This window comes from Sminthopsis crassicaudata, chromosome 1 (assembly GCF_048593235.1).
Source record: "Sminthopsis crassicaudata isolate SCR6 chromosome 1, ASM4859323v1, whole genome shotgun sequence".
Classification (NCBI taxonomy): Eukaryota; Metazoa; Chordata; class Mammalia; order Dasyuromorphia; family Dasyuridae; genus Sminthopsis; species Sminthopsis crassicaudata.
In genome coordinates, this window is record NC_133617.1 from 662,828,902 (window position 1) to 662,853,116 (window position 24,215).

The 24,215-nt window shown below is 36.5% G+C and overlaps 1 protein-coding gene across 1 annotated transcript in view; it reads left to right on the forward strand.

The window, feature by feature from the left end:
* The window catches only part of MAP4 (microtubule associated protein 4), a 210,785-nt gene that overhangs the window by 154,816 nt on the left and 31,754 nt on the right, over positions 1-24,215 (forward strand). Inside the window, exon 13 of the mRNA XM_074282568.1 lies at positions 5,273-6,827. Coding sequence (XP_074138669.1) covers positions 5,273-6,827 — 1,555 coding nt within the window. The remainder of the gene's footprint in view (positions 1-5,272; positions 6,828-24,215) is intronic.

Sequence of the window (24,215 nt, forward strand, 5' to 3'; positions counted from 1 at the left end):
AAATATATATATATATATGTAGAAGTTTATTACTCTTAATATTTTTTCCCAAAATTTATTTCACAAGTTCACCGATACAAAATTTAACACATCAAATTACCATTTCAGAATAATTGATTAATCATACTCTTTCTTCTACCTGTCTTTTTTTTTTTTTTTTACAAGTGACCTTTTTGCTGAAGTAGAACATATTTTATTAAATTCTTTTCTCTTTTCCTCTTCAGAAAGTTCAAATTCGTTTTTAAAAAGAACCTCTTCTTCCTTTTAAGTTCCCAGATTTATAAATGGACTTGTTTGACTAATACACTTCTGTACAACATTAGCTTTCCCATATATCATCTTAATTGATGATCATAGTAATTGAGAAACTGCATAAAGCAGAGGATATTTTTATTCCCATTTTGTAGATGTCTACTAGAATTCTCCCAGGCCATACAGCTTATGAGTGAACCGGCTAGAACAATAACTTGGGGTCTTTAGACCCCCAATCTGCTGGTATTTTTACTATATTCTGCTGTATCTTTGACTTAATTGAAATATTGTTTATAAATCATATGTATAGATTTCAAAATTCATTCTCATGATTTCATTTTTTTTTCCTTCCCTGGATATATGTAGCTTGCTTATTCTTTTCAGCTTCCAAAATGAGTACTGCTGGACCCCAGTAATAATACTTTATGTAGAGTTCATGTGCTTCCCTCTCCTGATAATCAGAAAAGAAAACACCAAGCTGGCAGATTTAAAAAGATTCACTTGGTTATATTTCTCTTTGGAATTTTGGGACTTCATTTGTAAGGCTTGACCTATTTCATCCAGGGGTATATTAATGGAGCCTAAAACTTTTCCATTTTTCTTGTGCTTTCTCTAATATTAGTTAATAAACTGGTTTTGGAATGGTATAAATTTTAGTCTTTTATAGGTCACACTGAGAAGTTACAGTACAGAAATGTTGACAGCTTTCCTCTGATGTTTGTAAATCCCACACTGTTGTCCCAGTTTTAGCCTCAGAGAGCAGTTTCTTCAATATGGCTGGGGAGGCTCTGCAATAGCAGCAGTCCTACTGGGGGGTCTAGCACCAGCTTCTTTTTCCTGTGTACCCCCACCTCCCTAAAAGAGTGGATAATTAAAGGTATTTGGGACCAGTTGATGATTAGACAGACAGATCCTTTATTACATGCTCATTATGTGGCAGGCATTGAGTGGTTAGAATAAAATTATAAACAAAAGCTTTTCTATTCTAATGGAGGAAAACAGAATGCTGGAAGAATGTGGGCAAAGAGCTATTCAGAATAAGGTGGAAAAGTAGTCATTTATGGAACTTGGGGAGTGAGAGAGATAGAGCCTCCTATGGGAGAGAGAAGATTAAGTAAGGTAGAGATTGTGTGGAAGGAATTTGAGTGGAGGGTTAGTCACTTCAGATGAAAGATTGAGGAAAAGAGTTTTTAAACAATCATAGCATTATATAGTGAATAAACAGAAATTCTAATATTAGTGGATTTTTTTTTGTTATCTTTGCTTTTAGGGGAACATATCTCCTCAGAGGGAAAAAAATTTCTATTTGGGGAGCTATGGGAGATAGTACTTTTTGTTACATTAGCAATTTTGACAAAAAATAAATCCTAACCTGTTTTACGACTCTACCATAGCAGGAAGGCAAGGGATGAGAGTCTTAGTGTTGATTTTTCTTGCTGGCTTTTCCCCCCCACCTTTCTCAATGTTCTTTTCTAAGGATAGTATACATTTAGAATATGTGCTCTGTCATCAGAATTTTCTCAAATTCATTCTATTTCGGTCTATCTATGCTTTGTATATTTTCAGTAACATATGACCTGTTTTTTGCTTTCCAAATGTATGGAAGAATTTTCTCAATTATAGCTGTTTACAAAAAAAAAAAAAATTTTAAAAATTAAAAATTAAAAAAACCCCAAAACACAAAAGAGCATAGTTGTAGGAGAATTCAGCAGACACCACTACCAGATCACTTATTCAGTTTTCCCATCCTGCAATAGAGAAATATTGTTTTCCTCATCTGGTAAATGAAGGGAGTTGGCTTTGATTTAGGGAGTCACTTCCACTTCCAAATATATGGTCCTATGAAATGCCCCAGTTAAAACAGAATCAGTTGTGTGTTTGCCATATTCAGAGTCCAAGCTTTAGCAAATGCTACCAAGCAGAAAGATTTCTCATCTAGACCTGTTAGAGATGTTTGTCTCTCAGCTGAGGAACACAGTTAAATGGAGAGGGGCTCATCACTAGTTTGGCTGTAAAGGGAAGAACTTGTTTGCCACAGCAGCCCTCAGAGTGGATGTAATAGACCATAGAAAAGTGGAGGGCATTCATGTAATGATGAAATCACAAACCTTGAAATAAGAAATATACTTATCTTCCAACGTTAGATGTTGGTCTAATATTGGGGGGAGATAGTGGTGGCTGCCTTGGGTATCTGTGATCACGAATGAGTTTTCTTGATGTACGTAATGAACAAGACTAAACTGAGAATTTTGAGATGGCCAGGAATACAAATAGACAAGGGTACTTTGGGATTAATCACAGCATATCGGGATTCTCTTTCCTCATCTGCCTCCCACATAGGATTTAGTTCATGTTGAAAGGAACAAACCCTGAATTTAGGGTTCAACTTCGAGGTTGGCTTGTTAGTCTCTCTAACCATGATCAAATCACTTAATCCTGTTAAGTCTCAGTTTCCTCATTTCTATAACACAATTAGAGTAGATCAAGGTTGACCTGGTTATTGGTATCTCTTAAAACAGATTTCTGACTCTATGAACTGACCTTCAGGCTGTAGTCTTGAGCCTTGCTTTTTCCCTACCTGATCTTCTCAGCCAGTACCAGCTTTTAATCTTGGCTCCTTCTGGTCCCCACTGGCTTTCTGTGACCTATAGTCATACTTATAGTATTTGGGCACAGACACTGGGTCAGAGGTGAGTTTATAAATGAACCTTGAAAATAGTTTAGAAAGAGATACTCTGGCCTTAGAATCATCTCCTGAACTTTTGGTAGGGACAGTTGAGCAGAGAAGCAAAGCAAAGCAAAGCAAATCTCAACTAAGATTAAAACAAATTTGGCAAATTTTTAAAACACAAGAAGCAAGTTGGTTGGTGATTTTGTCCTTTTTTTTTTTTTTTTTTTTTTTTTTTCCTCTTGGCTCTCAGGCTTTTCTGCCCCCACAGCATCTGGTTGTTAGACCTGGCTCTCACTTCTTTTAAAACAAATCTTACATACTTCAGTCATCTCTTTGCCAGTAGGCTCAGAGCCATTATTCTCTTGGCCTAGAAGGGTTGAGAGTAGTAAGTAGTATTGCATTTCCAGGCCATTCTAAGTTAATGCCATTTAGTGAGTCAGTTATCATAGCGTTAGACCTTGGATAATAATAAGTATTTATTATCCGAGGCATTCAAAAACTGCAGGCCAGATACTGCCTGCAAACTTCGAAGTTGGCTAGAAGTAGATTAAATTTTTATTAGCTATTGTTTAATAAAACAAATAAAATTTTATTTCTAATAAAAATTAATTAGTAGTTTAATTTTTAAAATTTATTTAATATTTTCTCCAGTTACATTTAAAATAATTTTTTGCATTTGTTTTTAAAACATTTATTTTAGATTCTCTCTTATTTCTACCCCTTGTCCCCCTTACATTTGTAGTTTTCTAAGGCAATACCTGTCATTTGTCTTGAAGTAGCACTTTTGAACTTAAATAATAACATGATCCTCTGCAATTAGTTTTGATCAAGATGGTTAATGGAAAAGAGATAGACTATCCAATTCACATAGGAAAAAACTTGAAATTCACACAAGAATGAATAATGATCAAGATATACAAAAATAAACCATATCCTGCGCTCTTTCAAATCAGAACAGCACAAAAAGGTAGCCCCAAGTTCATGGATAAAAGGAAAAGGAGGGCCAGAAAAGCTAATGCCATTGCTGACAAGCTTGGGCAGCCAGAGCTGAAGCAGAAATGTGCAGCCTGCAAGCATTTGGTGATGCATTGGAGAGAGTGATAGACCTGGGACCAGAAGGATCTTAATTTCAATCTGACCTCAGATACTTGCTAGCTTTGTGACCATGAGGGAGTCATATTGCCTCAGTTTCTTCCATGGTAAATAGGGATAAAAGCATTTACCTCACAGGGTTTAAGTCAGATCAAAGGAGATAATATTTGTAAAAAGAATTTAGAACAAAGTCTACCCAAAATTGCAGCTAAAGGTAGAGCCTAGCTTGACCTGAATTAATTCCTGACACCAGTACCCAAAACTGGAGAGATGGTTAAACCAAAGAAGACACTAACCAGTATTTTAAATATATATATATATATATATATGTATAAAGAGAGAGAGAGAATGAGAATGAATCTAAAGATGCCCCAGGGGAGAGAGTGACTTATTAACTTCAAATAGAGGTTCAGAGGAAATGGATTTTCCACAAGTACAAGCTAAATCTCTAGAAGGAAAGAAGCAAGAGATTGAAAATGAAACATGATCCTTTTTTACTAAGGATGGATGCCTCAGCTTCCTTCTCAATAAAATTATGGTGTTAGACTAGATGTTATGACCTTCTCCAGGTCCAGGGAGGTGATAAGTAGAGCTAGCATTTGAATGTTAGTTTTCTGACTAAATTTGTATGTGCTTTCCTTAATGCTACAATGCTTCTTTTAGGTGTGTTGTAAGAAGTTTCTCAGTGTGCAAAATAGAAGTGACATGTTATGGAAATGAAAAAAGGTTTTTAATGAGTTCTTTTGGTATGCTTCTTTCATATTCAGCTTCTTTCAAGGCTGACAGCTTAGAAAGCTGTGTGGTCTTAAGTAATTTTGATAAATTGCTATAACAAGAATTCCTTTATTCCCCTGGGAGACTGATGCCTCCAATTCTGACATTATTTGTAGTGGGGAGTGGGTGGGAGAAGTAAACATCCTGAAACCAATTATTCATAGTTATGAGTAGACCATTGAAAAATGATCTGTGCTTAATTTTAATTTAAGAGAATGAGCGAGGAAGAAAGTTACCAGACAAATAGATGTATCCATAAATGTTTGTATACATTATTGAAAGATAGTATAAAATTACTGTTTATAACCTTTTTATGGCTTATTTTTTATATGATCTTTTTAGATGCAACTTTGTGTACCTATGATAATTATCAGAGAATTATTTTTAGGTAAATAATGGCATTTTTGGGGTAAGAATAGCAGCATTTAGTTTTTTAAAACCGAATTGCTAAGGAGCCTTTTTCAAAGTATTGGATGGATTTAGCAGCAGAGGGCTTTGGGAAAAGGAGGGGGGGATTGGGGAACGGATTTTTGTCATGAATCCTGGGGACTTTGTATGATGTCACTGGATCAGCCAGCCCACAAGCTCCGTGTGCTTGTAGGTGGTGTTAGAGCTCCGGGATTGTTGAGAGGGGGAGAGGCAGCAGTTGAGGAGATGTCACTCACAAATGAGCAGCCAGCTCCTCTCCCGGCTTACAGCCAGCTGTGCAAAGGCAAGACCCCAGAGTGCTGCCCGGGATCTTCCCGCTATATGGAATCCCCAAACGATTTCAACAAAGCTGGGTATGAATGGCAGAGGACGGAGGGCAAACTACAGGAGATCGGGTTGAATGTGAATTCTGGCGGGCAGCTGCAAGAAGGGCTTGGGAAAAATGCCGCCTTCCCGGACCAGGGCCGGCTGTGCTTCTTTGAAGGAAAGCTAGACAAAGAGCCGAGCAGGGAGACTGAAGTGCTGGGGGAGAAATGCTCGGCAGCCCCGGGGCAGCTGGACAGCTGGTCTTTGATCTCTGAAAACTTCCCTCCCTCCAAGGGGAACTTGACCAACCTGAAAACCCCTGGGTTTACCATCGGGGAAGCGGAGGGAGAGAATCGGCCCGGGAGCAAGAATCAGCCAGGTGGCCAACCCCCCGAGACCCCTGGCAGCCTGGCCCAATATATTAAAGAAGAGGAGACCAGTGTTTGGAACCCCAACTTCAATCCAGTAAAACAGGATGCTTTGGGGTCAGGAGAGATGAGCCCAGGTAAGAAGGAGGCTCACGGCCCTGCCCAGGACGGCTTCGTGATCGGGGTGCTGAGTGACGGTGGCGGGCTCGGTGGTTACCCATCCTGGGCTGCAGCCCCTGCCCCAGCCTGCTCCCGGAGCGCCGTCCCATACCCACCGACCACCACGGTGGAGCTGGCCCAGGACGAGTTCAGAGGCGGCCCTTGTGGCTATGGCTATGAGGAGGAGGACGAGGGCTCTTCGGTGGACGTGGAGAAACCGAGTTATGCCGAAGGAGCTTTCCTTAACCGGGCCTCGCTGCCCAGAAAGGCCATCCGCCGGGCCATGTCCGAGTGCTCCCACCTTTCTGTGCCCCCGGCCCTGAACCTGGCCGACAAGTACCCAGAGCTTCCCGGCCAGGAGGACGGCGGCCCGGGCCTGAGCCCGGCGCCCAGGAAGCTCGGCGCCGCCTCCATGAAGCGCTCCCTGACCGTGGCTGAGGAGCAGAGCCCCACGCCGGGCCAGAGCCTCGGGGAGTCCCCCAGCCAGAGCCCTGCAGAGGCTTTCCCGCAGATCCGAGAGGAAGCTGCCTCCCAGAAAGAAGAGCCGATCCCGCCAGGGAACAAAAGCTCTGTCAGCCCGCCGGAGCACGTCCCCGAGGGGAGCCCCGGGGAAAAGGCGCCTGCGGGAGCCCCCGAGGGCAGCACCTCGGGCTCCCCGGGCCGCCCCCGGGGGGAGAAGGAGACTGGGCAGCCGGGCCAAGCGGGCAACAAGGAGATCCAGGTCATCCCCACCCAGCTCGCTCCATCTTGTCAGTGGGGAGGCGAGCCACGTGACGGTATGTTGCTAAGTTCTGCCTCCGGGGACCGGCCCATAGCGGGGAGGCTGAGGATGAAGGGGAACGGCCCTCTAACAAAGGGCCGGAGGGTCCCATTCGCTTCTTTTGGAAGATCTGGAGCCATCACGGGCCAAAGGCTAGGAAATCATGTTGGCTGTTTAGCCTTAGTACTGCAGAGTACTGGAGGGCACCTGCTGGGAGGCTTTGGAAAGCCGAATATTTAGGGCGGGGGTGTGAGAGAGCAGCCTGCCCCTCCCGTGCCCTCCCATCCTTACCTTTCCTCTCTCCCCTCCCTCCCAGTACCTTGGTACCTGTTGGCCAGAATCAAAATATTCCTGCCGTCGGAAAGCTCAGAGTCTCCCTGATTGGCCCCCTTGGCTGAGAACGTGCCTCTGTTGGAATACACAATGGGTTATGAGCTGCCCTCCTGCCACTGCCTAGCCCAGCCTGGGTGCACACTGTTTTCCGCTCCGCTTCGGAGAACATTTCACTTTTGTTTAGGGTGAAAGGGAGCCCTAAAAGCCGGGTTGTGTTATACTCCTCTTCTGGTTCCCATGGTCGCGTTCCTGCCCCTTGTTTTCTCCTTTATGTGTGTTTGCAGGGTGAAGAGGAATAAGGGGAGAAGGGCTCTGGAGATGATAAACAATGATTGCAGGCTGGGCAGCCTCCCCTTCCCTCCCTCTCTAATCACCCTACTGCTCCTATTGTTAGCTGTCCAAAGAAGCTTGTTTTCCCTTGTATCCTGTTGTGTACAAAGGGGCATGATTCATAAGCTTGGTTGACTGGGATGTAAAATGGGACAAGACCTCTGGATATGTGTGTTTTCTTTGTTTAGGAAGAATGGTCTCTTTCCTAGGGATCTTTTCTTTTTTCCATTTCCTCACCATCCCCACTGCATTTGTCTATCTTCTCTAATTGGACGGGGTGTTATGGAAAAAGGAAAATCGAGAGGGTCCGATGTTTTGTATAGCAGTGGTTTCCTAAGAGAGTGCTTGATTTTTGCTTTATAATTTTTCTTCTGGTTTCTGGAGCCCAAGAACTGAGGGACCTTGATGTTGTTACTCATGTATTAGCATGATTGAATTAAAAGCTTTTTGAGGACAGGTATTGCTTGCTCTTCACCCTGAGATTCTTACTAGAGTGCATCCAGTTAATATTCAAAGTAAATTAGAAAGTTAAATGGTGTTTTTGTTTGTTTCTGGGTAAAAAATGTGGCAAATGATCATTCTTCATTCTTGTTAATGATCATCTTAATGCTATCAGAATTTGTTGGTTGTAGAAGCTGAATACCATAAAGCTCAGACTATTCTAGCATCTTAATGAGTGTATGAAGGTATTTTGATTTGGCATTTTCTTGAAAAAGTATCAACTTACAGTGTCTCTGTTATTACTCATCCTCTGTTTGGACTTTGTTATTGGTTTAAAAAGGTGTTGGACTAGATGGCCTGTAAGGTTTGTTTCAGCTGTAAATCTTGTAGAATATTTAGTGATATTCAAGGGCCAAATGGAATTTTTAATCTTAAAATTCTTCCATAATTGAGGAAAGATATCATATTACTTTAATCTCAGATTTGCAAATATGTTTTATGGGGAAGAAACGCTGGGTTTTAGTCCCAGATCAGTCACTGTGTGACCTTGAGAAAGTCCCTGGAAGGAAGGACATAAATAAGGAAATAGTTTTTGATTAAGTGCTAACTCTGTCAGGCACTGCTAAGTGCTTTCAATATATTACCTCATTTTATCCTTACAATAACCCATCAGAAGTAGGTATTATTAGCATCTTTATTTTCAATTGAGGAAACTCAATTTATTAATTGAAAATAATTAATATACACTTTATTTTCAATTGAGGAAACTGACTCAGACAGTTAAGTGACTTGCCCAAGCTAACATAGCTCATAAGTATCTAGTCTAAAGTTGAACTCCTGTCTTTCTGATTCCAGGGCCAAAGCTACCCTGTTGGTAGTTTACTGTATTAGACCCTTAATATATAAATAAAAGTGTCTGACACAATTATTGGTTTTCCCTGACTACTTTTAACTTCTAATTCTTTTCTTTCCTCCTGATACTCAAAACTATTCAGAATTGCTAGGATTGCTTTTAAATGTCCTCTAATGCCTCAGAAAGTATTCTGGAGTGTCTCCTGGATTTTTCTTGTCCTTTATCTTCTTCCCTTCATTTCTTCCATTTTCATACAACTAAACTTTGTGTTGATATTAAGAAACAGATACTCAATTTTTTTCCAATTCAAGATTTCTCTTTAGAAATTTTCTTAAAGCATCAATGTGCTGAACATTTTCTGAACATTTTCAAGGGCATAAACAATATATCTGAATCCATGTCATGAGCTGTTTTAACTTAAGTTGATAGTATACATCTATATTGTCCTTTATTCAGACCTACATATCACACTTAGTGGGGCATTGCAATTAGAAAGCTCTTAATAAGCGTTTGAATACATTTATAAAAGGTAAATTAGGAGCAATTACTTGGTTTATAAGTAATTCATCTTTGGATACTTTTATCTAGTGCATTCCCTTGATCCTTTTTTTAAAAAAGTGCATGATTCCTTTAACTAATATTTAACCTTTTATGACCTTTAAAATACATTTGCTATGTAAATTGAGCTAGTTAGTAGTTTGGGGAGCAATTTTGGTAGTATGTCAGGTTTATTAAAAGCTTTGCAATCGTATTTTCTATTTAGTCTGCGCAACATATTCATAAGTAGGTCAGTGCTCTTTTCTATGGAGGAATAGGCACTAAAATCCTCTTCCAGCTTCAAATCCATCATCCTAAGTAGGTTGAGACTTCCCAGGGTATAACAGCAAATCTGTGTCAGGATTCAATTTAGAATTCAGAACCCAGGAATTAGTCTCCAGAAACCATCTATATTTATATTCTCTTTTATCATATATTTTCAGCACAGTGTGAGAAATTTAGTGTGGGATTATTTTATTTATTTATTTATTAAGCATTTAATTAAATTAAAGCAGAAAGAAAAAGTTTCCAAATTTCCCTCATTCTTGAGGAATACATTTTCTGCTTATTGCCTAAAAGAACAACTAGCTGTTGTTGGGGCTAGGGTGAGGGATTCAGGAACTGAAAAATGCCTAGGCAACAGGGATTGTATCAAAGGCATTTCTGTTGAAGAATTGCACTTAGGAAACTGTCTAAAATGTTTACCAGAATTTCCTACAAGAAACCTTGAAAAGAGGTTTTTGTTCTGTATGAAATGTGACTTGCAGCAGGTAAGTATCAATGTTGACCATATGTAATATGGAGAGAAATGAAAGATAACAGAATCAGAATTCTTTTATGAATATTCAATCTACTATTTAACTCAAACTTCACATCAGGGAGGAACAGCACTTTGTCCAGAAGAGTATTTTATATAGTCAATGTTTGTGGGTCTAATCTTTGACATCAGTAGTATATCATGAGTCATTTGGGGAAATCTCGTAATCCAATATTTTCTGCATATGTAAATAGAATATTACCAGTATTTTACTTCATGCATTATCTCAGTCCTGTTATGATTAATCATTGCACTGATAAGAAGTCTTAAGTCTTGTGATTCAATAAATTCTTCTAATGGTTTAATTCCTTATTAGTTAATACAAATCTTCCCAATTTTTTCTAAAGCCATCCATTTTGTCATTTCTTATAATACAATAGTATTCTCTTACATTCATATGCCATAATTTATTGTCATTCCCAATTAATGAGGTAAGTACTTAGTTTCCAGTTGTTTTACACTTATATACCCATAAACATTTCTTCCTCCTTTGGTTTCCTTGGCATATAGATTCAAGTCTTTATCTTTTTACTGGATATCTTTCTTGCTAGAAATGCCCTTTTTCCTCACTTCTACCTCTTGGAATCCCAGGTGAAATTCAAGAACCCATTTTACTACCCTGTACATGAAACCTTTCCTCATTTGCCCCAGCTGCAAGTGCCGTCAAGATGACCTTGAAACTGTTGTATATTTTTATGTATGCATATTGTCTCAGTAGTTAGGATATAGGCTCCCTCAAGGAAGAAATTATTTCACCTTTGGTTTTGTGTTCCTACAGTAGTAGTAGGTTCTTAATAGATACATTTTGCTTGTTTGTTTGAAGTTAAACTTCATGTTTCCTGAAGTGGAACAGAAAATAATGTCAGCAGATAGGTAGATGAAATAAAATCCAAGATATGTCATAAGATGGGTAGACAGAATGATAGTGAGTATTCTTACTGGCTGAGTCAAATGTTTCAACATATAGTATGTAGCTAGAATTCAATAAAGATTGTGGATAATAATGAGGTCTAGAAGATAGGTTGGGGGCAGATTAGACTCTTGCCTAGGTACAGTCGGAGTTTAAATTTAATTTTATAGATGGTAAGGGAAAGAGAACTGTCATAAAAATCCTAACAGACATGATTTATTTTTAGATGACAGTGTGTGACTTCTGTTGGGTAAAATCGTGTGAAAGATATGTGTTTTGAGTCCAGTTGTAAATGATTGTAATATTGGCTTAGCTAAAAAAATAAAGGAAACATTGTGAAATGTTCAGTGGGGGAAGGAATATAATCAAAGGGCTAAGAGGAACTTGTATTGGCAAATGAGGCATGTGAGAACATAGCAGGGAGGTGGTATGGGATGACCTTCGTGATAGTGTCACTGATCTGCCTAAGCACAGGGTGTTACATGATTCTTGCATGAGAAAGATACTGATTTTTCTCAGTATACCAGGTGACTGAAGTCATATGATAAAGTAGAAACAAAGAGCCTTGATGTGGAGTCAGAACCAGTTTTATTCATGTTCTTTTTATACCTGACATTATATGCAAGTTACTTGGTTTTTCAGGACTTGGTTTTCTCATTATTTGAAAAATTAAATTATTCAGAGATTCTGAATGTGGGGTCTGTGAACTTAAATTTTTAAAAATAATTATTTATTAGTTTCTTTTGTAATCCTAGGTTTTCAAGTATGCCTTTATATTATTCTGAGAAGTCTTTTTTTTTTCCCCTGGAGGCAGTGGGATTAAGTGACTCACTCAGGGTCTCACAGCTAAGAAGTATTAGGGGTCTGAGATAAGATTTGAACTCAGGTCCTCCTGACTTGAGGGTTGGTGCTCTATCCACTGCACAACCTAGCTGATAGTCTTCTCCTGTCTTCCTAAGTATTCCATTATGCAAAACCAAAAAAGCATAGAATCCTTGATTTAATTAATCCAGGATTCCCTTATAGCTGTAGAGCCTACGATCCTATTGGATGGAAAGTTTGGGGAGAGGGTAGGTATAACAAATAAAAACTTGTATTACCTCAACTTCCTGAAAATTCTTGTATCTTAGCCTACATCTACTGATACTTTGGGGATATAGCTAGTATAAAATATAAGGTTTAGTAAAGATAATATAGATTAATCTTATAAAGAGGTCATTTCCTATCTTATAAATGTGGTGAATAAAGAAGACATAATTGTTTGCAATATGCAGATAGAATTGTCTCTTGTATATTTATTAGATAAATGTAGTCAGAGGATGAGAATGGACATGAGCAATTTTGTTCCCTTTTTTTTTTTTTTTTTTTGCTGAGGCAATTGGGGTTAAGTGACTTGCCCAGGGTCACACAGCTAGGAAATGTTAAGTGTCTGAGTCCAAATTTGAACTCAGGTCCTTCTGACTTCAGGGCTGGCGCTCTATCCACTGTGCCATCTAGATGCCCCAGGCATGAGCAATTTTGAAAAGAATGGACAAATATTTAAGTATATAAAATCATCCTCCAAGTCATCAGTATAGATGAAATAATTGAGTTCCTCTGCCTACCCAGGAGATTGACAGAATTAAAGAAGGAAAGAAAAAAAAAAACTGTTAGAACTAAGCATATTAGGATTCTTCTGAAAAACGACCTGTAATTTTTATCAGAAAATACCTAGGTATCCTAAATATGTCAAAGTCCAATATATATTAGCAGACCTGTTCTTGAAAGTTAAGAATGAGAACCACAAGACCTATAGATTGGAGATTGGCTGCATAAATGCCAAGGGGATGTACTGGAGTATTAATAATTTATGATATATGGTCAGAAATTTAGAGCCAGAAAGGACCTCAGAAGTCATGGAATCTCATGGCTCTCATTTTATAAAGGAGCATATAAAGGTCCAGAGAAGAAATAACTTGGTCAAAGCCAAAACTCACAGGCAGGACACCATACTTCATTTTCTACTATATCATTGATTCTCTTATACATTAAGAATTGGTGAATATGGTAAATTTAGTAAAAACATGGGATTTTTTTTTTAATGAGCTCATACTAATAAGCAAGCAGTGCCAGTTCGTAAATAATTCACATGAAAAGAAGACTCAAAGTATGTTTACTTTGAAATAATTATAATAACTAACCTTTACCCTGGTAGACAGCTGTGAAGTCTAGTTTTTAGGAAAGAGACAGAAAATTCTAATCTTTCATAAAATTTTCAATATTGGCCAGAGTATCAATTGTTTGGCTTGTTTTTCTTTGTTTAATATATATATATCAATTCTAGGTGTAAAGTTTTAGCCAGAAATCATCATGGTTTAAAAACATAAAGCATTAATAACTTAATAAATGACGACTGGTACATAGTATTACAAATAAATAATGGGGATAGCCTTCTATGTTCCCGTCCATCTTCGCTTTTCTCCTACTTTATTCATCTTATTATTATGAGGCATCTTTTTTTTTTTTTTTTTTTTTTTTTAAAGTGGGAAGAGAACTGAACTTGGAGGCAAGAAGAGGGCTTTGGATTTGATTTTCTTCCAGATACTTAGTAGCTGAAAGTGACTGTCAGCAAGTTTCTTAATCCTCTCAGAAATTCAGTTTACTCATTTGTAAAAGATGAAAAAAATATTTATACAATTTTATTTTGGGAATAGGTAAAAGAATTAAGTTTTAAAGTATCTATAAAGTACTTTGCACACTTTGTGCAAATGGCAATTACTGTTGTTAGCAGTTTTAGTTTTGTTACTACTCTTTGGTGTTCCTGAAGGGGACGTGGCCCTGTTTTCTCCAGAGTTGAGGGAGAAGAGGAGGGAGTAATTGAGGCATAAATGGTTGACAAGAATATAATTGCTTCTAAAATTTTGCTTGGAATTTTCCAGAATGCCTTGTTTTGCACCCATCTACAAAGAAAATAGTGAATACATATTAAATGAATATTCTAGTTTTTCATTGAGTTTGTATTGAGTATCTTTGGTGGTGGTGTTACAGTAACTAAATTTTAACCAAAATTTTAACTAAATTTTAAAAGCCCTAGATGTGATTTCTGCCTTTCTGATGCTTATGATTAGGTTCTTTAAATTTTCTATTTTTCTGTTTATTTGATATTTCATGTTTTTTGTAAAAATTATGTAATTTCACTTCATTAATTCATTTGGGCTTATTCCTTATAAAATCCTTATAAAATCTTTTTTGTCATTATATCTTTTTCTTCCAGCTATATGTTCTCCTTTGAATAAGTTTTGGTTATGAACTTTTTCTGGGAGTTGAAGTCAAACTCACTGGTCTAGTTTTCAGATTTACTTTTCTCTCTCCCTCTTCCCTCATCTTAAAAAAAAAAAAATCAGGAAAACATTTAACCTTCTCCAGTCTTGTAATATATCTCCAATTGCTCAAAATGTTTCAGAGTACATGCAGCATGCTTTGTGCAAAATAGAAAACTGGAACTCATCAAAGAGAGACAGCAGCTCAGTTCTTTTTTACTATCTCCTTATTCATCTTGGGTGTTAACTACATATTTAACTATTGTATTTATTTTCTGTTCCAGCATTCTTGAAAAAGAAAAAGAGAGGCAAAGTATAAATTAAACAGCTTTTGCCTTCTCTCTTCCCAGGTACTTTCCTCATTATACCATTCCTCCTTTGATCCTTCTTTCTGTAGGATTGCTAAAAAAAAAAAAAAAAAAAAAAGAACTCCCCCCCCCCTCCCTTTTTTCTGTCTATTCATGTCCTTCCCAACTTTGTCTGGCACTCAGTCATGCTTTGTTATTCATTCATTCATCAACACTTGGACAACCAAACGAGGTGGCTTTTCCAGGGATAGAATACTGGGTCTGGCGCCAAAGAGCCCTGAGTTCAAATCCAGTCTCAGACATTTCTAGCTACTGTGTGACTCTGGACAAATAGGTTCATTTTTCTGCCTCAGTATCCTCATTTATAAAATGAAGATTATAAGAGCACTTATCTCTCAGGATTGTTGAAAGGACTAAATGAGGTAATAACTAAGCTGGCACAGAAGAGCTGCTATAACATCAGCTGCAGCAACTATGATAGCCGATTTGAAGTTTTTCATGCTAATTCCTCTAGGTTAGTTCCTATCTCTTCTTGTTCTCTGTCCCTGCCTTCCTTTTAAGGTCAAAATTTGTGTAGATACACACTAAGGAGAAGCAGGTTTTTATATATATATATATATATATATAAATTTTTATTTTTTTATTATTAATTTTTATAATTATAACATTTTTTTAAAAAAAGTACATATGCATAGGTAATTTTTTTTTTTTTTTTACAACATTATCCCTTGTACTCCCTTCTGTTCTGATTTTTTCCCCTTCTTCCCTCCACCCCCTTCCCTGTATGGCAGGCATTCCCATACATATTAAATATCTTATAGTATATATATATATGTGCAGAACCAAATTTTGTTGTTGTTGTTGCAAAGGAAGAATTGTATTTGGAAGGTAAAAATAATCTGGGAAGAAAAACAAACAAAAAAAAAAAAGCTCACAGTTTACACTCATTTCCCAGTGTTCCTTTTCTAGGTGTAGCTGATTCTGTCCATCATTGATCAATTTGAATTGGATTAGTTCTTCTCTATGTTGAATACAGAATACATCCTCATACAGTATCATTGTTAAAGTGTATAATGATCCCGTAGTTCGAAGTAGGTTTATATTGACAAATATAGTTTCATAGAGTTCCAAGCTGTACAGTTTTTCAGTATTTATATTGTCTTGGTTAAAGTTAGAGAATTTGGGAAGTGAGCAGTTTTATGATTAAATATTGAACTTTAGAAAAGGACAAATAGGTTAGCCAAAGCTTCTTTAGCAACTTTACTTTTTAAGAGGTGTTTTAGTAATGATTGTAAGAAAATTAAAATACTAGTCTTTATAGAAGCTGGTTATATTGTGGTCTTAAGTAATACAGGGTCATTATATGATATCTTCTACTTAAATATAGTTTCTCCAAATAGTATGTGAGGGTTTTTGTTTGTTTTTGCAAGATTGATTACAACAATCTAAAGTATGACTGGTGTGTTACTCAGATTTCTTTTCCTAATCTATCTGAATTTGTTATTTGGTTGATGGAAACTACCTGTTGTTATTATTATTATTTTTTTTAAGGATGGTTATTGATTTGACTATAAGACATAAAATCCAATTCTTCAATGATCTTTGATTCCATTGATATAAGTACATTCCTTTTTGGCTGTAACCCTTTAATTAGATACTTTTCATAACTGTCTGGCTAAAAAAAAATCATCACCCCTTGGCCTCTCTTAGTAATGAGCCTTTTAAAACTTAGGTAGACTAGCCTTTGAATGACAAACTTATATTCTGAAGTTGTTCCCCTTTTGTTTGGCCTCCTGGAATATATGTGTATATATGAAGATTGTAGGGTTGTTTCTATGAAATCATGAAACACAAGGGAAAGGGTAATAATGCCTGTTATCTCCTGAACTTTTACTGAAATGCATTCTTAAGCCTGGTCATAAGAATTCTGTAACCATCGCTATCCAGCAGCCTGGGGTATGTTACTGAACAGTAAGGAATCCTTACTAAAAGATGGTACTTTTCAGTGTGACAGTGTGTTCTTTATAGTTCTGATAAGGTTGTGTCCTTAGGTTACCTTTCAAAGAGATTGTCATAGTGCATAGAATAATTAACCTTATTCAGTCAGGCCCCAGAACTAATGAAGAGGATTTGGCAGTTTTCAATACCTATACCCATAATGAAGACATCTTCCTAAATTTGTATTGCATTTTGTGTTAGAAAGTAAACAACCTTCTAATTAAAAGAGAAATTAAAGCATACTTACTGGAGTGATAATTGTTATTTGCAAATGGATAATTTAATGAATTGAAATCTAGTAACCATTTAATTGCCTCACAAGAATTGGATAATTTATACCTGATGAGGTCCTTTCCGGTTTTATACCTCTGCTGTTCCTATACCTAACCCTCTTTTGCTTTGTTTGTTCTTTTCTTGCCAAAACTCAGCCCTGGATTACTCCTACCACACATTCATCTGCTTCCTCTTCTCCTAGGCTGAATGAAAGTGAAGGAAATCTCACAATCACTCTGAATGGACAATTACAAATTTATGCTGTCCAAACTTACTTGAGCCCTCACTGAAGCAAGCCAGTCCTTTTCTTCCTCCCTAGTTGATTCCCTGTATCACCCCCTCATTCTGAATTTATGCCAGACATGTGCAGACACACCCATACCCTTTTTTACTCATTCTCCACTTTCCTGAGGATATTCTATTTTACTTCATTGAGGAAAAATTAAAACCATTCTTTGTAAAGAGTTATTTTTTCCTCTTCATCTCAGAACTCCTTGATATCTCCCACTCATTCCTTTTCTCCAGTTTCAGAGAAAAAGTGGCCTTTTTTTTTTTAAATCAAAGCAACTCCTCTCTATTAGCACTCAGATCCATCCCTTCCTGACTTCTTTAGCAGATTGAATATCAACCCTCCTTCTAAAATCTTTAATGCTCTTTATCCACTAGTTTTTTCCTAATACCTTAAAATGTGCCTAAGTTTCCGTATCCTTGAAAAACCTTCAATATTCTGGACCATCCCCTCATGCAGTTGTTTTTAAAGTTGTCCTTTTCTCAGAGTTGTCTTTATTCTCTCCTCTTCCCTTTGTAATCTGACTTTCTGTTTCATCATTCAACTAAAATTACCTTCTCCAAAGTTACCATTCATCTTTATTTATCAGATCTGTATGATCTTTTCTTACTCTTAATTCTCTTGAACCTGTCTGCCACTTTGATGTAAGTGACCGCTGTCTTCTGCATATTCTTTCTAGGTTTTCACACTTCTCTTCCTGCACATCTTATTTTCACTACCTTTTCCTGGCTTTTCCACATTGTGCCTGTCACCTTAGATGTTCACCAAACTTCTGACTTGTCTCCTTCTCTCTTATGAAGCTGCATCTGGCCCCATGGATTAAAGTTATAATCTGGGCTCCTATTGAATATATTCTCCTGGATGTATATGTTCAGTCGTCTCTCATCAGATTCAGTCCTGCATCACCAGTTGCATAGTGAATATTTCAAACAGCATATTCCAGAGACATATTAAACTTGTCTAAACTAATTGAGGCCCCCTAGGCTGCCCTCTTTTAAGCTTTCCTAGGCTGTTGAAGGTACCACAAACCTTCTAGAGGCCCAGGTTCATAATCTCAGCAGTGTCCTAATATTCTCACTCTCCAATCAGTTGTCATAACTTCCTGTTCTTACATCACAGAATCTCTTGAATCTCCTTTTCTCCACTCAGGTAGCTATGACCTTACCTCTTGTCTCCCATATTGCTCTCTCACCTCAAGTCTCTAACTCCCTTTGTTCATCTTCCACTTTGCTGCCAAAATCATTTCCCACAGATCTGAATGTGACTCCTCTATTTACTCAACTTCAGTGACTTTCTACTGTCTTTAGGTAAAGAACTGGACATTACTCCCATTCCTGTACTCTGTGATCCAAACAAAGTTTGTCTCTATTCCTCTTTCATGACACTCCAGCCTTTGTGCTTAAACTGTCTGCTATTCCTGGGGTCTCTCTCTATTCCTTCCTCATAGATTTCCTTTCTTTTCATGCTATTCAATACAAGCTAACAGTATTCTTGTTACCTTGTATTTAACTACTTGATATATATTTATGCTCTTTGTAAATAGGGCATGTTTTAGTCTGTGATAATATACAAATGGAAAGTGACTAAAATGCTTGTTGGTTGATTTTTTTGATTCACCACTTGTTTGAAATGATAGGGTTACTTTACTGGGTGAAAATCTATGAGATGGGCAAGAGCTGATGCTCAAAGCTTTAAGGTTTTCTGAAAATTGTTCTTGTTTCCACCCAGAAAAGACATTCATTTCCCCAGAAAGAGTTTTCTTCCTTCTCCTATTCTAACCCTTTGATTTATATGCCCTTTGTTTCGAGAAGTCTGTTGTTTCCTGCACTATTGGGTCTGAAGAAAGATAGGGACAGAGATGAGATGATCTCTATGAGAATCTGAATTGATTTGAGCTGCATTGGACAAAAGACTTTTATGAGGCAGGAGCCTTCATTCCGTGTGTAAGCCCCTGAGAAATTCACCACTGCTGTCAGTGAGCTAAGGCATCAGTCTCTTTGTTTCTTCAAATGCAGATTCACAAAACAGTTTTGATAAAGGTGAAATGCTAAGCCGTTTACATTGTATAGCACTAGATTTTTTGTAAGGTTATTTTGGGGTCTCCTTGAGATTTTATGACTCTCTGATGTTCTGTGCAGCAATATAGTACCTTTTTTCAAAAATCCTTTCATATTCTGCTTCTACAGCTTACTAGCTATATGATCATACAGCCATGTATCCTCATCTGTAAAATAGGGAAGGGAGACAGATACTTGCACTGTTTTAACTTTCCCCTATGGGGAAAGTATGTTGTAAACCATAACGCATTGTACAAATACTTACTTGATAAGATACCTATTTCTCTTCATTTTTCTTTGTCTTGCTATTTAGCTCTCAGTAACTCAAGGCACTAGAGAAATGTTACTTGGTCTTATTTGTTTATAAATTCTACTCAAACTAGTACTCAGCTGTCTTTTAAGAATGTATTAGAATTTTAACTAATGAAAATCAGTATGTATCTCTTATCTTGCTCCTGACCTCCCTACCTTTAGCTCATATTCATTAGGGGATACATTTTATATATCAGTTATGTCCTTCTTCTGATATATAGGGGTTGTACCACCCTAAGAAAGTCACTTATCCTCTAAGTGCTCCCTCAATAAGCATTTATTAAATGCTTGCTAAAATGAAAGTATCTGCAGTCTTCAATGGAAAAGGCTGTTTCTTCCTTTGGGAGTTTCAGAGTAGGATTGTTAAGATAATGAATTTTTCAACCACAGCAATTCATGGATATTGCTGATAGAATCATAAAATCCTTGGCTTGTAATGGACTTAAGTTACCATGTAATTTGGCCACTCTTAAATCATATTCAACTTTTGTTGGAGGAATTCTTATTTAATTTTTTGCTAGGGCAATTGGGGTTAATTGACTCGCCACAGTCACACACTGAGATCTAATTTGAACTCAGATCTTCTTGACTTCAGGGCCAGTGCTGTATCTACTGCACCATCCAGATGCCCCTAGTTAGAAGCATTCTAATGAAAGATCATACTACCCATTCTACTTTTCAGCAATATTTTCTTTTGGCTTCTAGATCCAGCTGTTTTTATTCAAGCCTGAAATTGTCTGTCTGCAATTTTTACCTACTGTTCCTAGTTCTGCCCTTTGAGGTGAAGCAAAGTACATTAATTTTTATTTATTTATTTTTTTGCTATTTGAGGACCCTTCATTTACTTTAAAGAATTTAATACTTTTTCCAGTCACATATATAAAGAATTTTCAAAATTCGTTTATTAAAAGTTTGAATTCCAAATTCCCGTTATTCTTCCCTCCCTTTCCCACTTTCCAAGATGCCAAACCATCTGATATAGTTTATACATATGTAATCATGTAAAACATATTTCTTTATTAGTCCTTTTGTGTGAGAAAACATGAACCAAAGAAAAAAGAATAATGAAAAAAAGAAAATGAAAAATAGTATATTTCAGTCTGCATTCAGACTCTATAAGTTCTTTCTTTGGAATCAAATTGCATTTTTCACCTTAAATTTTTTGGTTTTGTCTTGGATCATTGTCTTCCTGAGAATAAATCATTTATAGTTGTTTTCACTTCATTCTGTTTCAATTCATGTAAATCTTTTCAAATTTTTCTGAAATCTTCCTGTTCATTATTTCTTTTAGCACAGTAGTATTTCATTACAGTCACTCCACAGCTTGTTCAGCCATTCCCCAATTGATGGGTATTCCTTGAATTTCTTGTTCCTAACTTTCACAAAAGAACTGTTATAATTATTTTTATATAAACCTATTCTTCTCTGCTTCAATCGTCCCATCTCCCCCCACAAAACCTCTTTAGGATATTGATCTGGTATTGCAGTCAGATTATCCCCAGTTTTAAAACTCTTTGGGCATAGTTTACAAACTCTATCAACAGTGAATTAGTGTCTCAATTTTCTCACATTCCCTTCATCATTTGTCATTTTTCTTTTCTGTCATATAGTCAATTTGATAGGTGTAAGATGTTTTAATTTGCTTTTCTCTAATCAATAGTGATTAAAGCATTTTTTTCATGAGACATTGATGGCTTTGGTTTCTTCATCTGAAAACTGCCTTTGACATTTATCAACTGCTCAGTGATATATAGTCTTATAAATTTGGCTTAGTTCTTTATATAATTGAGAAATGAAGCCTTTATCAGAGATACTTGTTACTAAATTTTTTTTCTGCTTTCCTTTTAATCTTAGTTGCATTGATTTTGTTTCTGCTGAACCTTTTTAATTTAATATAATCAGAATTATTCATTTTAAATCAAGTAATGCTCTCTGTCTTTTGGTTGATCCTAAGTTCTTCCCTTATCCATAGATGTGCCAGATAATTTATTTCATGTTCACCTAATTTGTTATTATACATTTTAAGATCTCATACAACTTTGCCACCTTCCTTTGCACTTTTTTCATAGTTCCCTTTAAATTTTTTACCTTTTTTTCTTCCAGATGAATTGTGGCATTATTTTTTCTAGTTCTATAAAATAATTTTTGATAGTTTTAATTTAGATAAAATTGCTATTTATATTATGTTGCCTCGCCCTACCCATTAGCAATTGATATTTTCTCATTTGTTTAGATCTGACTTTATTCATGTGAAAAGTATTTTATAATTGTGTTTATATAGTTCCTGGATTTGCCTTGGTAGTATGTTACTAAGTATTTTATGTTGTCAACAGTTATTTTAATTGGAATTTCTTTTTCTGTCTCTCCTGCTAGTTCTTATATAGATATGGTGTTGATCTCTAAAATAATTAATTATTTGAAGTAGTTCTTTTAGTTGATTCTCTATTATTTTCTAAGTATACCATTTCATCATCTGCAAAAAAGGATAGTCTTTTTTTCCTTATTGCTTATTCTAATTTCTTTAAATTCTTTTTCTTCTCTTATTGCTGTAGCTACATTTCTAGCACAATATTGGATAATAGTAGAGATAATGAGCATCCTTGCTTCACTTTGATCTTATGGAGAAGGCTTTTATCTCCATTCCAGGTATTACTTGCTGATGATTTTAGGTAGTTATTACCGATGATTGTAAGATTGGCGGATTTGGCAGATCTAGGTTTAGAATTGCTGTTATCTTATTGCCTCTTCAAAACTGCCAATGTGCTCTCTAGTGTTTTTAATAGGAAGAGTGGTTGTATTTTGTCACTTTCTGTACTTATTGATGTAATTATAAAATTTCTGTTGCTTTTTTAATTAATATGGTCAGTTGTGTTGATATAGTAATTTTCTTTTTATATTTTTGTCTTTCTGGGTTAAGATATTATCAATATCCTAAGAAGAAGTTAGCAGGACTCTCAGCTTTTTTTTTTTTTCTCTTTGTTTACACATGGTTGAGTTGGATTGTGTTTCAGTGGAAATAGTATCTATTCCTATAAAACCATAGATCCTTGGAGAAATTAAGAAGTATTCATATTAAAGATGATAGATAGAATTAATAGTTATATGACCAGTATGTAAAGTCTAGGGAGTTAGTAAGAGTAACCAGCATAACAGTACTTCAGCCTGCTGGTAGTTAACTAATGGTTTCATAACAACCCATGAAAATTCATTGAAGGAATCTCAATATTGTAGGCATGAAGGAAGCACAACATAGAATGAGCCTAGAAAAAATACCATAGTAGTTATCCATGTGTTGATTTCTCACTCGGCAAGTTTCCATTATGTGAGACTCCTTTCATTCCTAAATTTGTTGGTTTGATTTACAGAATAGGGCTTCTAGTGCTACACTCGCTAAGTAAACTGTATATATAAGTTGCCATTTGGCAGCTCAAGTCAGTAATACAGTATGTTTATCTAGTGCTGCTTCTTTCTGAAATCTTAATTCTGAATTTTTAAAGTAATGTCTCTTTTTTATTCACAGCAGCTTCATTACAAAAAAAAAAAGGACACAGGAAATCACTGCCATTTTATGGTTGAAAACTGAGATTTACAGATTTGACTTACAAGGGCCTGCTTGAGTGTGGGATTAAATCAGGACTTGATCCTGGGATCCGTATTTATTCTTCTTTCCACTTGGCAAGCATTCCTTTTTTCTTCTCACTCGTGCCCTATTGAACAAAAACTAACTCCCTTCCCTCCAAATATCCATCATGAAGGAAAACAGTTTTCTCTATGTAAAAATATATGTCATTCTGCATTAGGAAGGATTCATTTTTTAATAGATGAGTCTAAACATTAGATTTTTTGCTTTTTTCTTATTGGGATATCTCGTTCTATTTCTATTTCAGAAATACTATTTTAGAAAATATGCACTTGATGCTACATTTATATCGTGTAACATACTTTAGGAGTTTATTAAATTATGAAAAAAATTGTTAAAAGCCAGGATGATACAAATTTGAAGATGAAATGATGGATTATTGTGTGTAAAAAGGGGCCAACATCTGTGCCTTTGTCCTTTTCTTTTTCCTACCCAGGCCCTACAATGTTGAAATGTAGGAAATGTTCTTCTTGGACCTACTGTGACAGTCCAGTATTTCTCTGAAAACTAGACCAGGGAAAAGTTTGAAAAAGAATAGGGTTGGGGAAACTCAGTGGTGTCGTGGATAGAACACAGGCTTACTGTAAGAAAAACCTGAACTCAAATCTTTCTTTAGATACTTGTTAGCTGTATGACTCAGGCAAGTTGTTTCCTGTCACCAGGTTCTTTTGGTTAAGTGTCCTGTGGTTCCCATTTCCTCACCGTTGCTTCAATACTACTTCAATTCTGTATCCATTAGGGAACTCATTGGTCACTGTGATTTAAAAAATATAATTACCTGGTACTCATCCTTGTAGTGTTAACCCATCTCTGAATTCAGGAAGCCTAGCGTGTGGCCAGATTCAAGGTCTATATTCAGGTTTTTGGTTGAGCCTACCAGAGCTTAGGTATTACCAGAGTGATCTTTTGAAAATCCAGTCCTTTGATCTTTTGATGATTCTATTTAATAAATTCATTCAGTTGTGCTTCTTCTGATCTCATAAAATGCAGTGACCTTCATATGACTA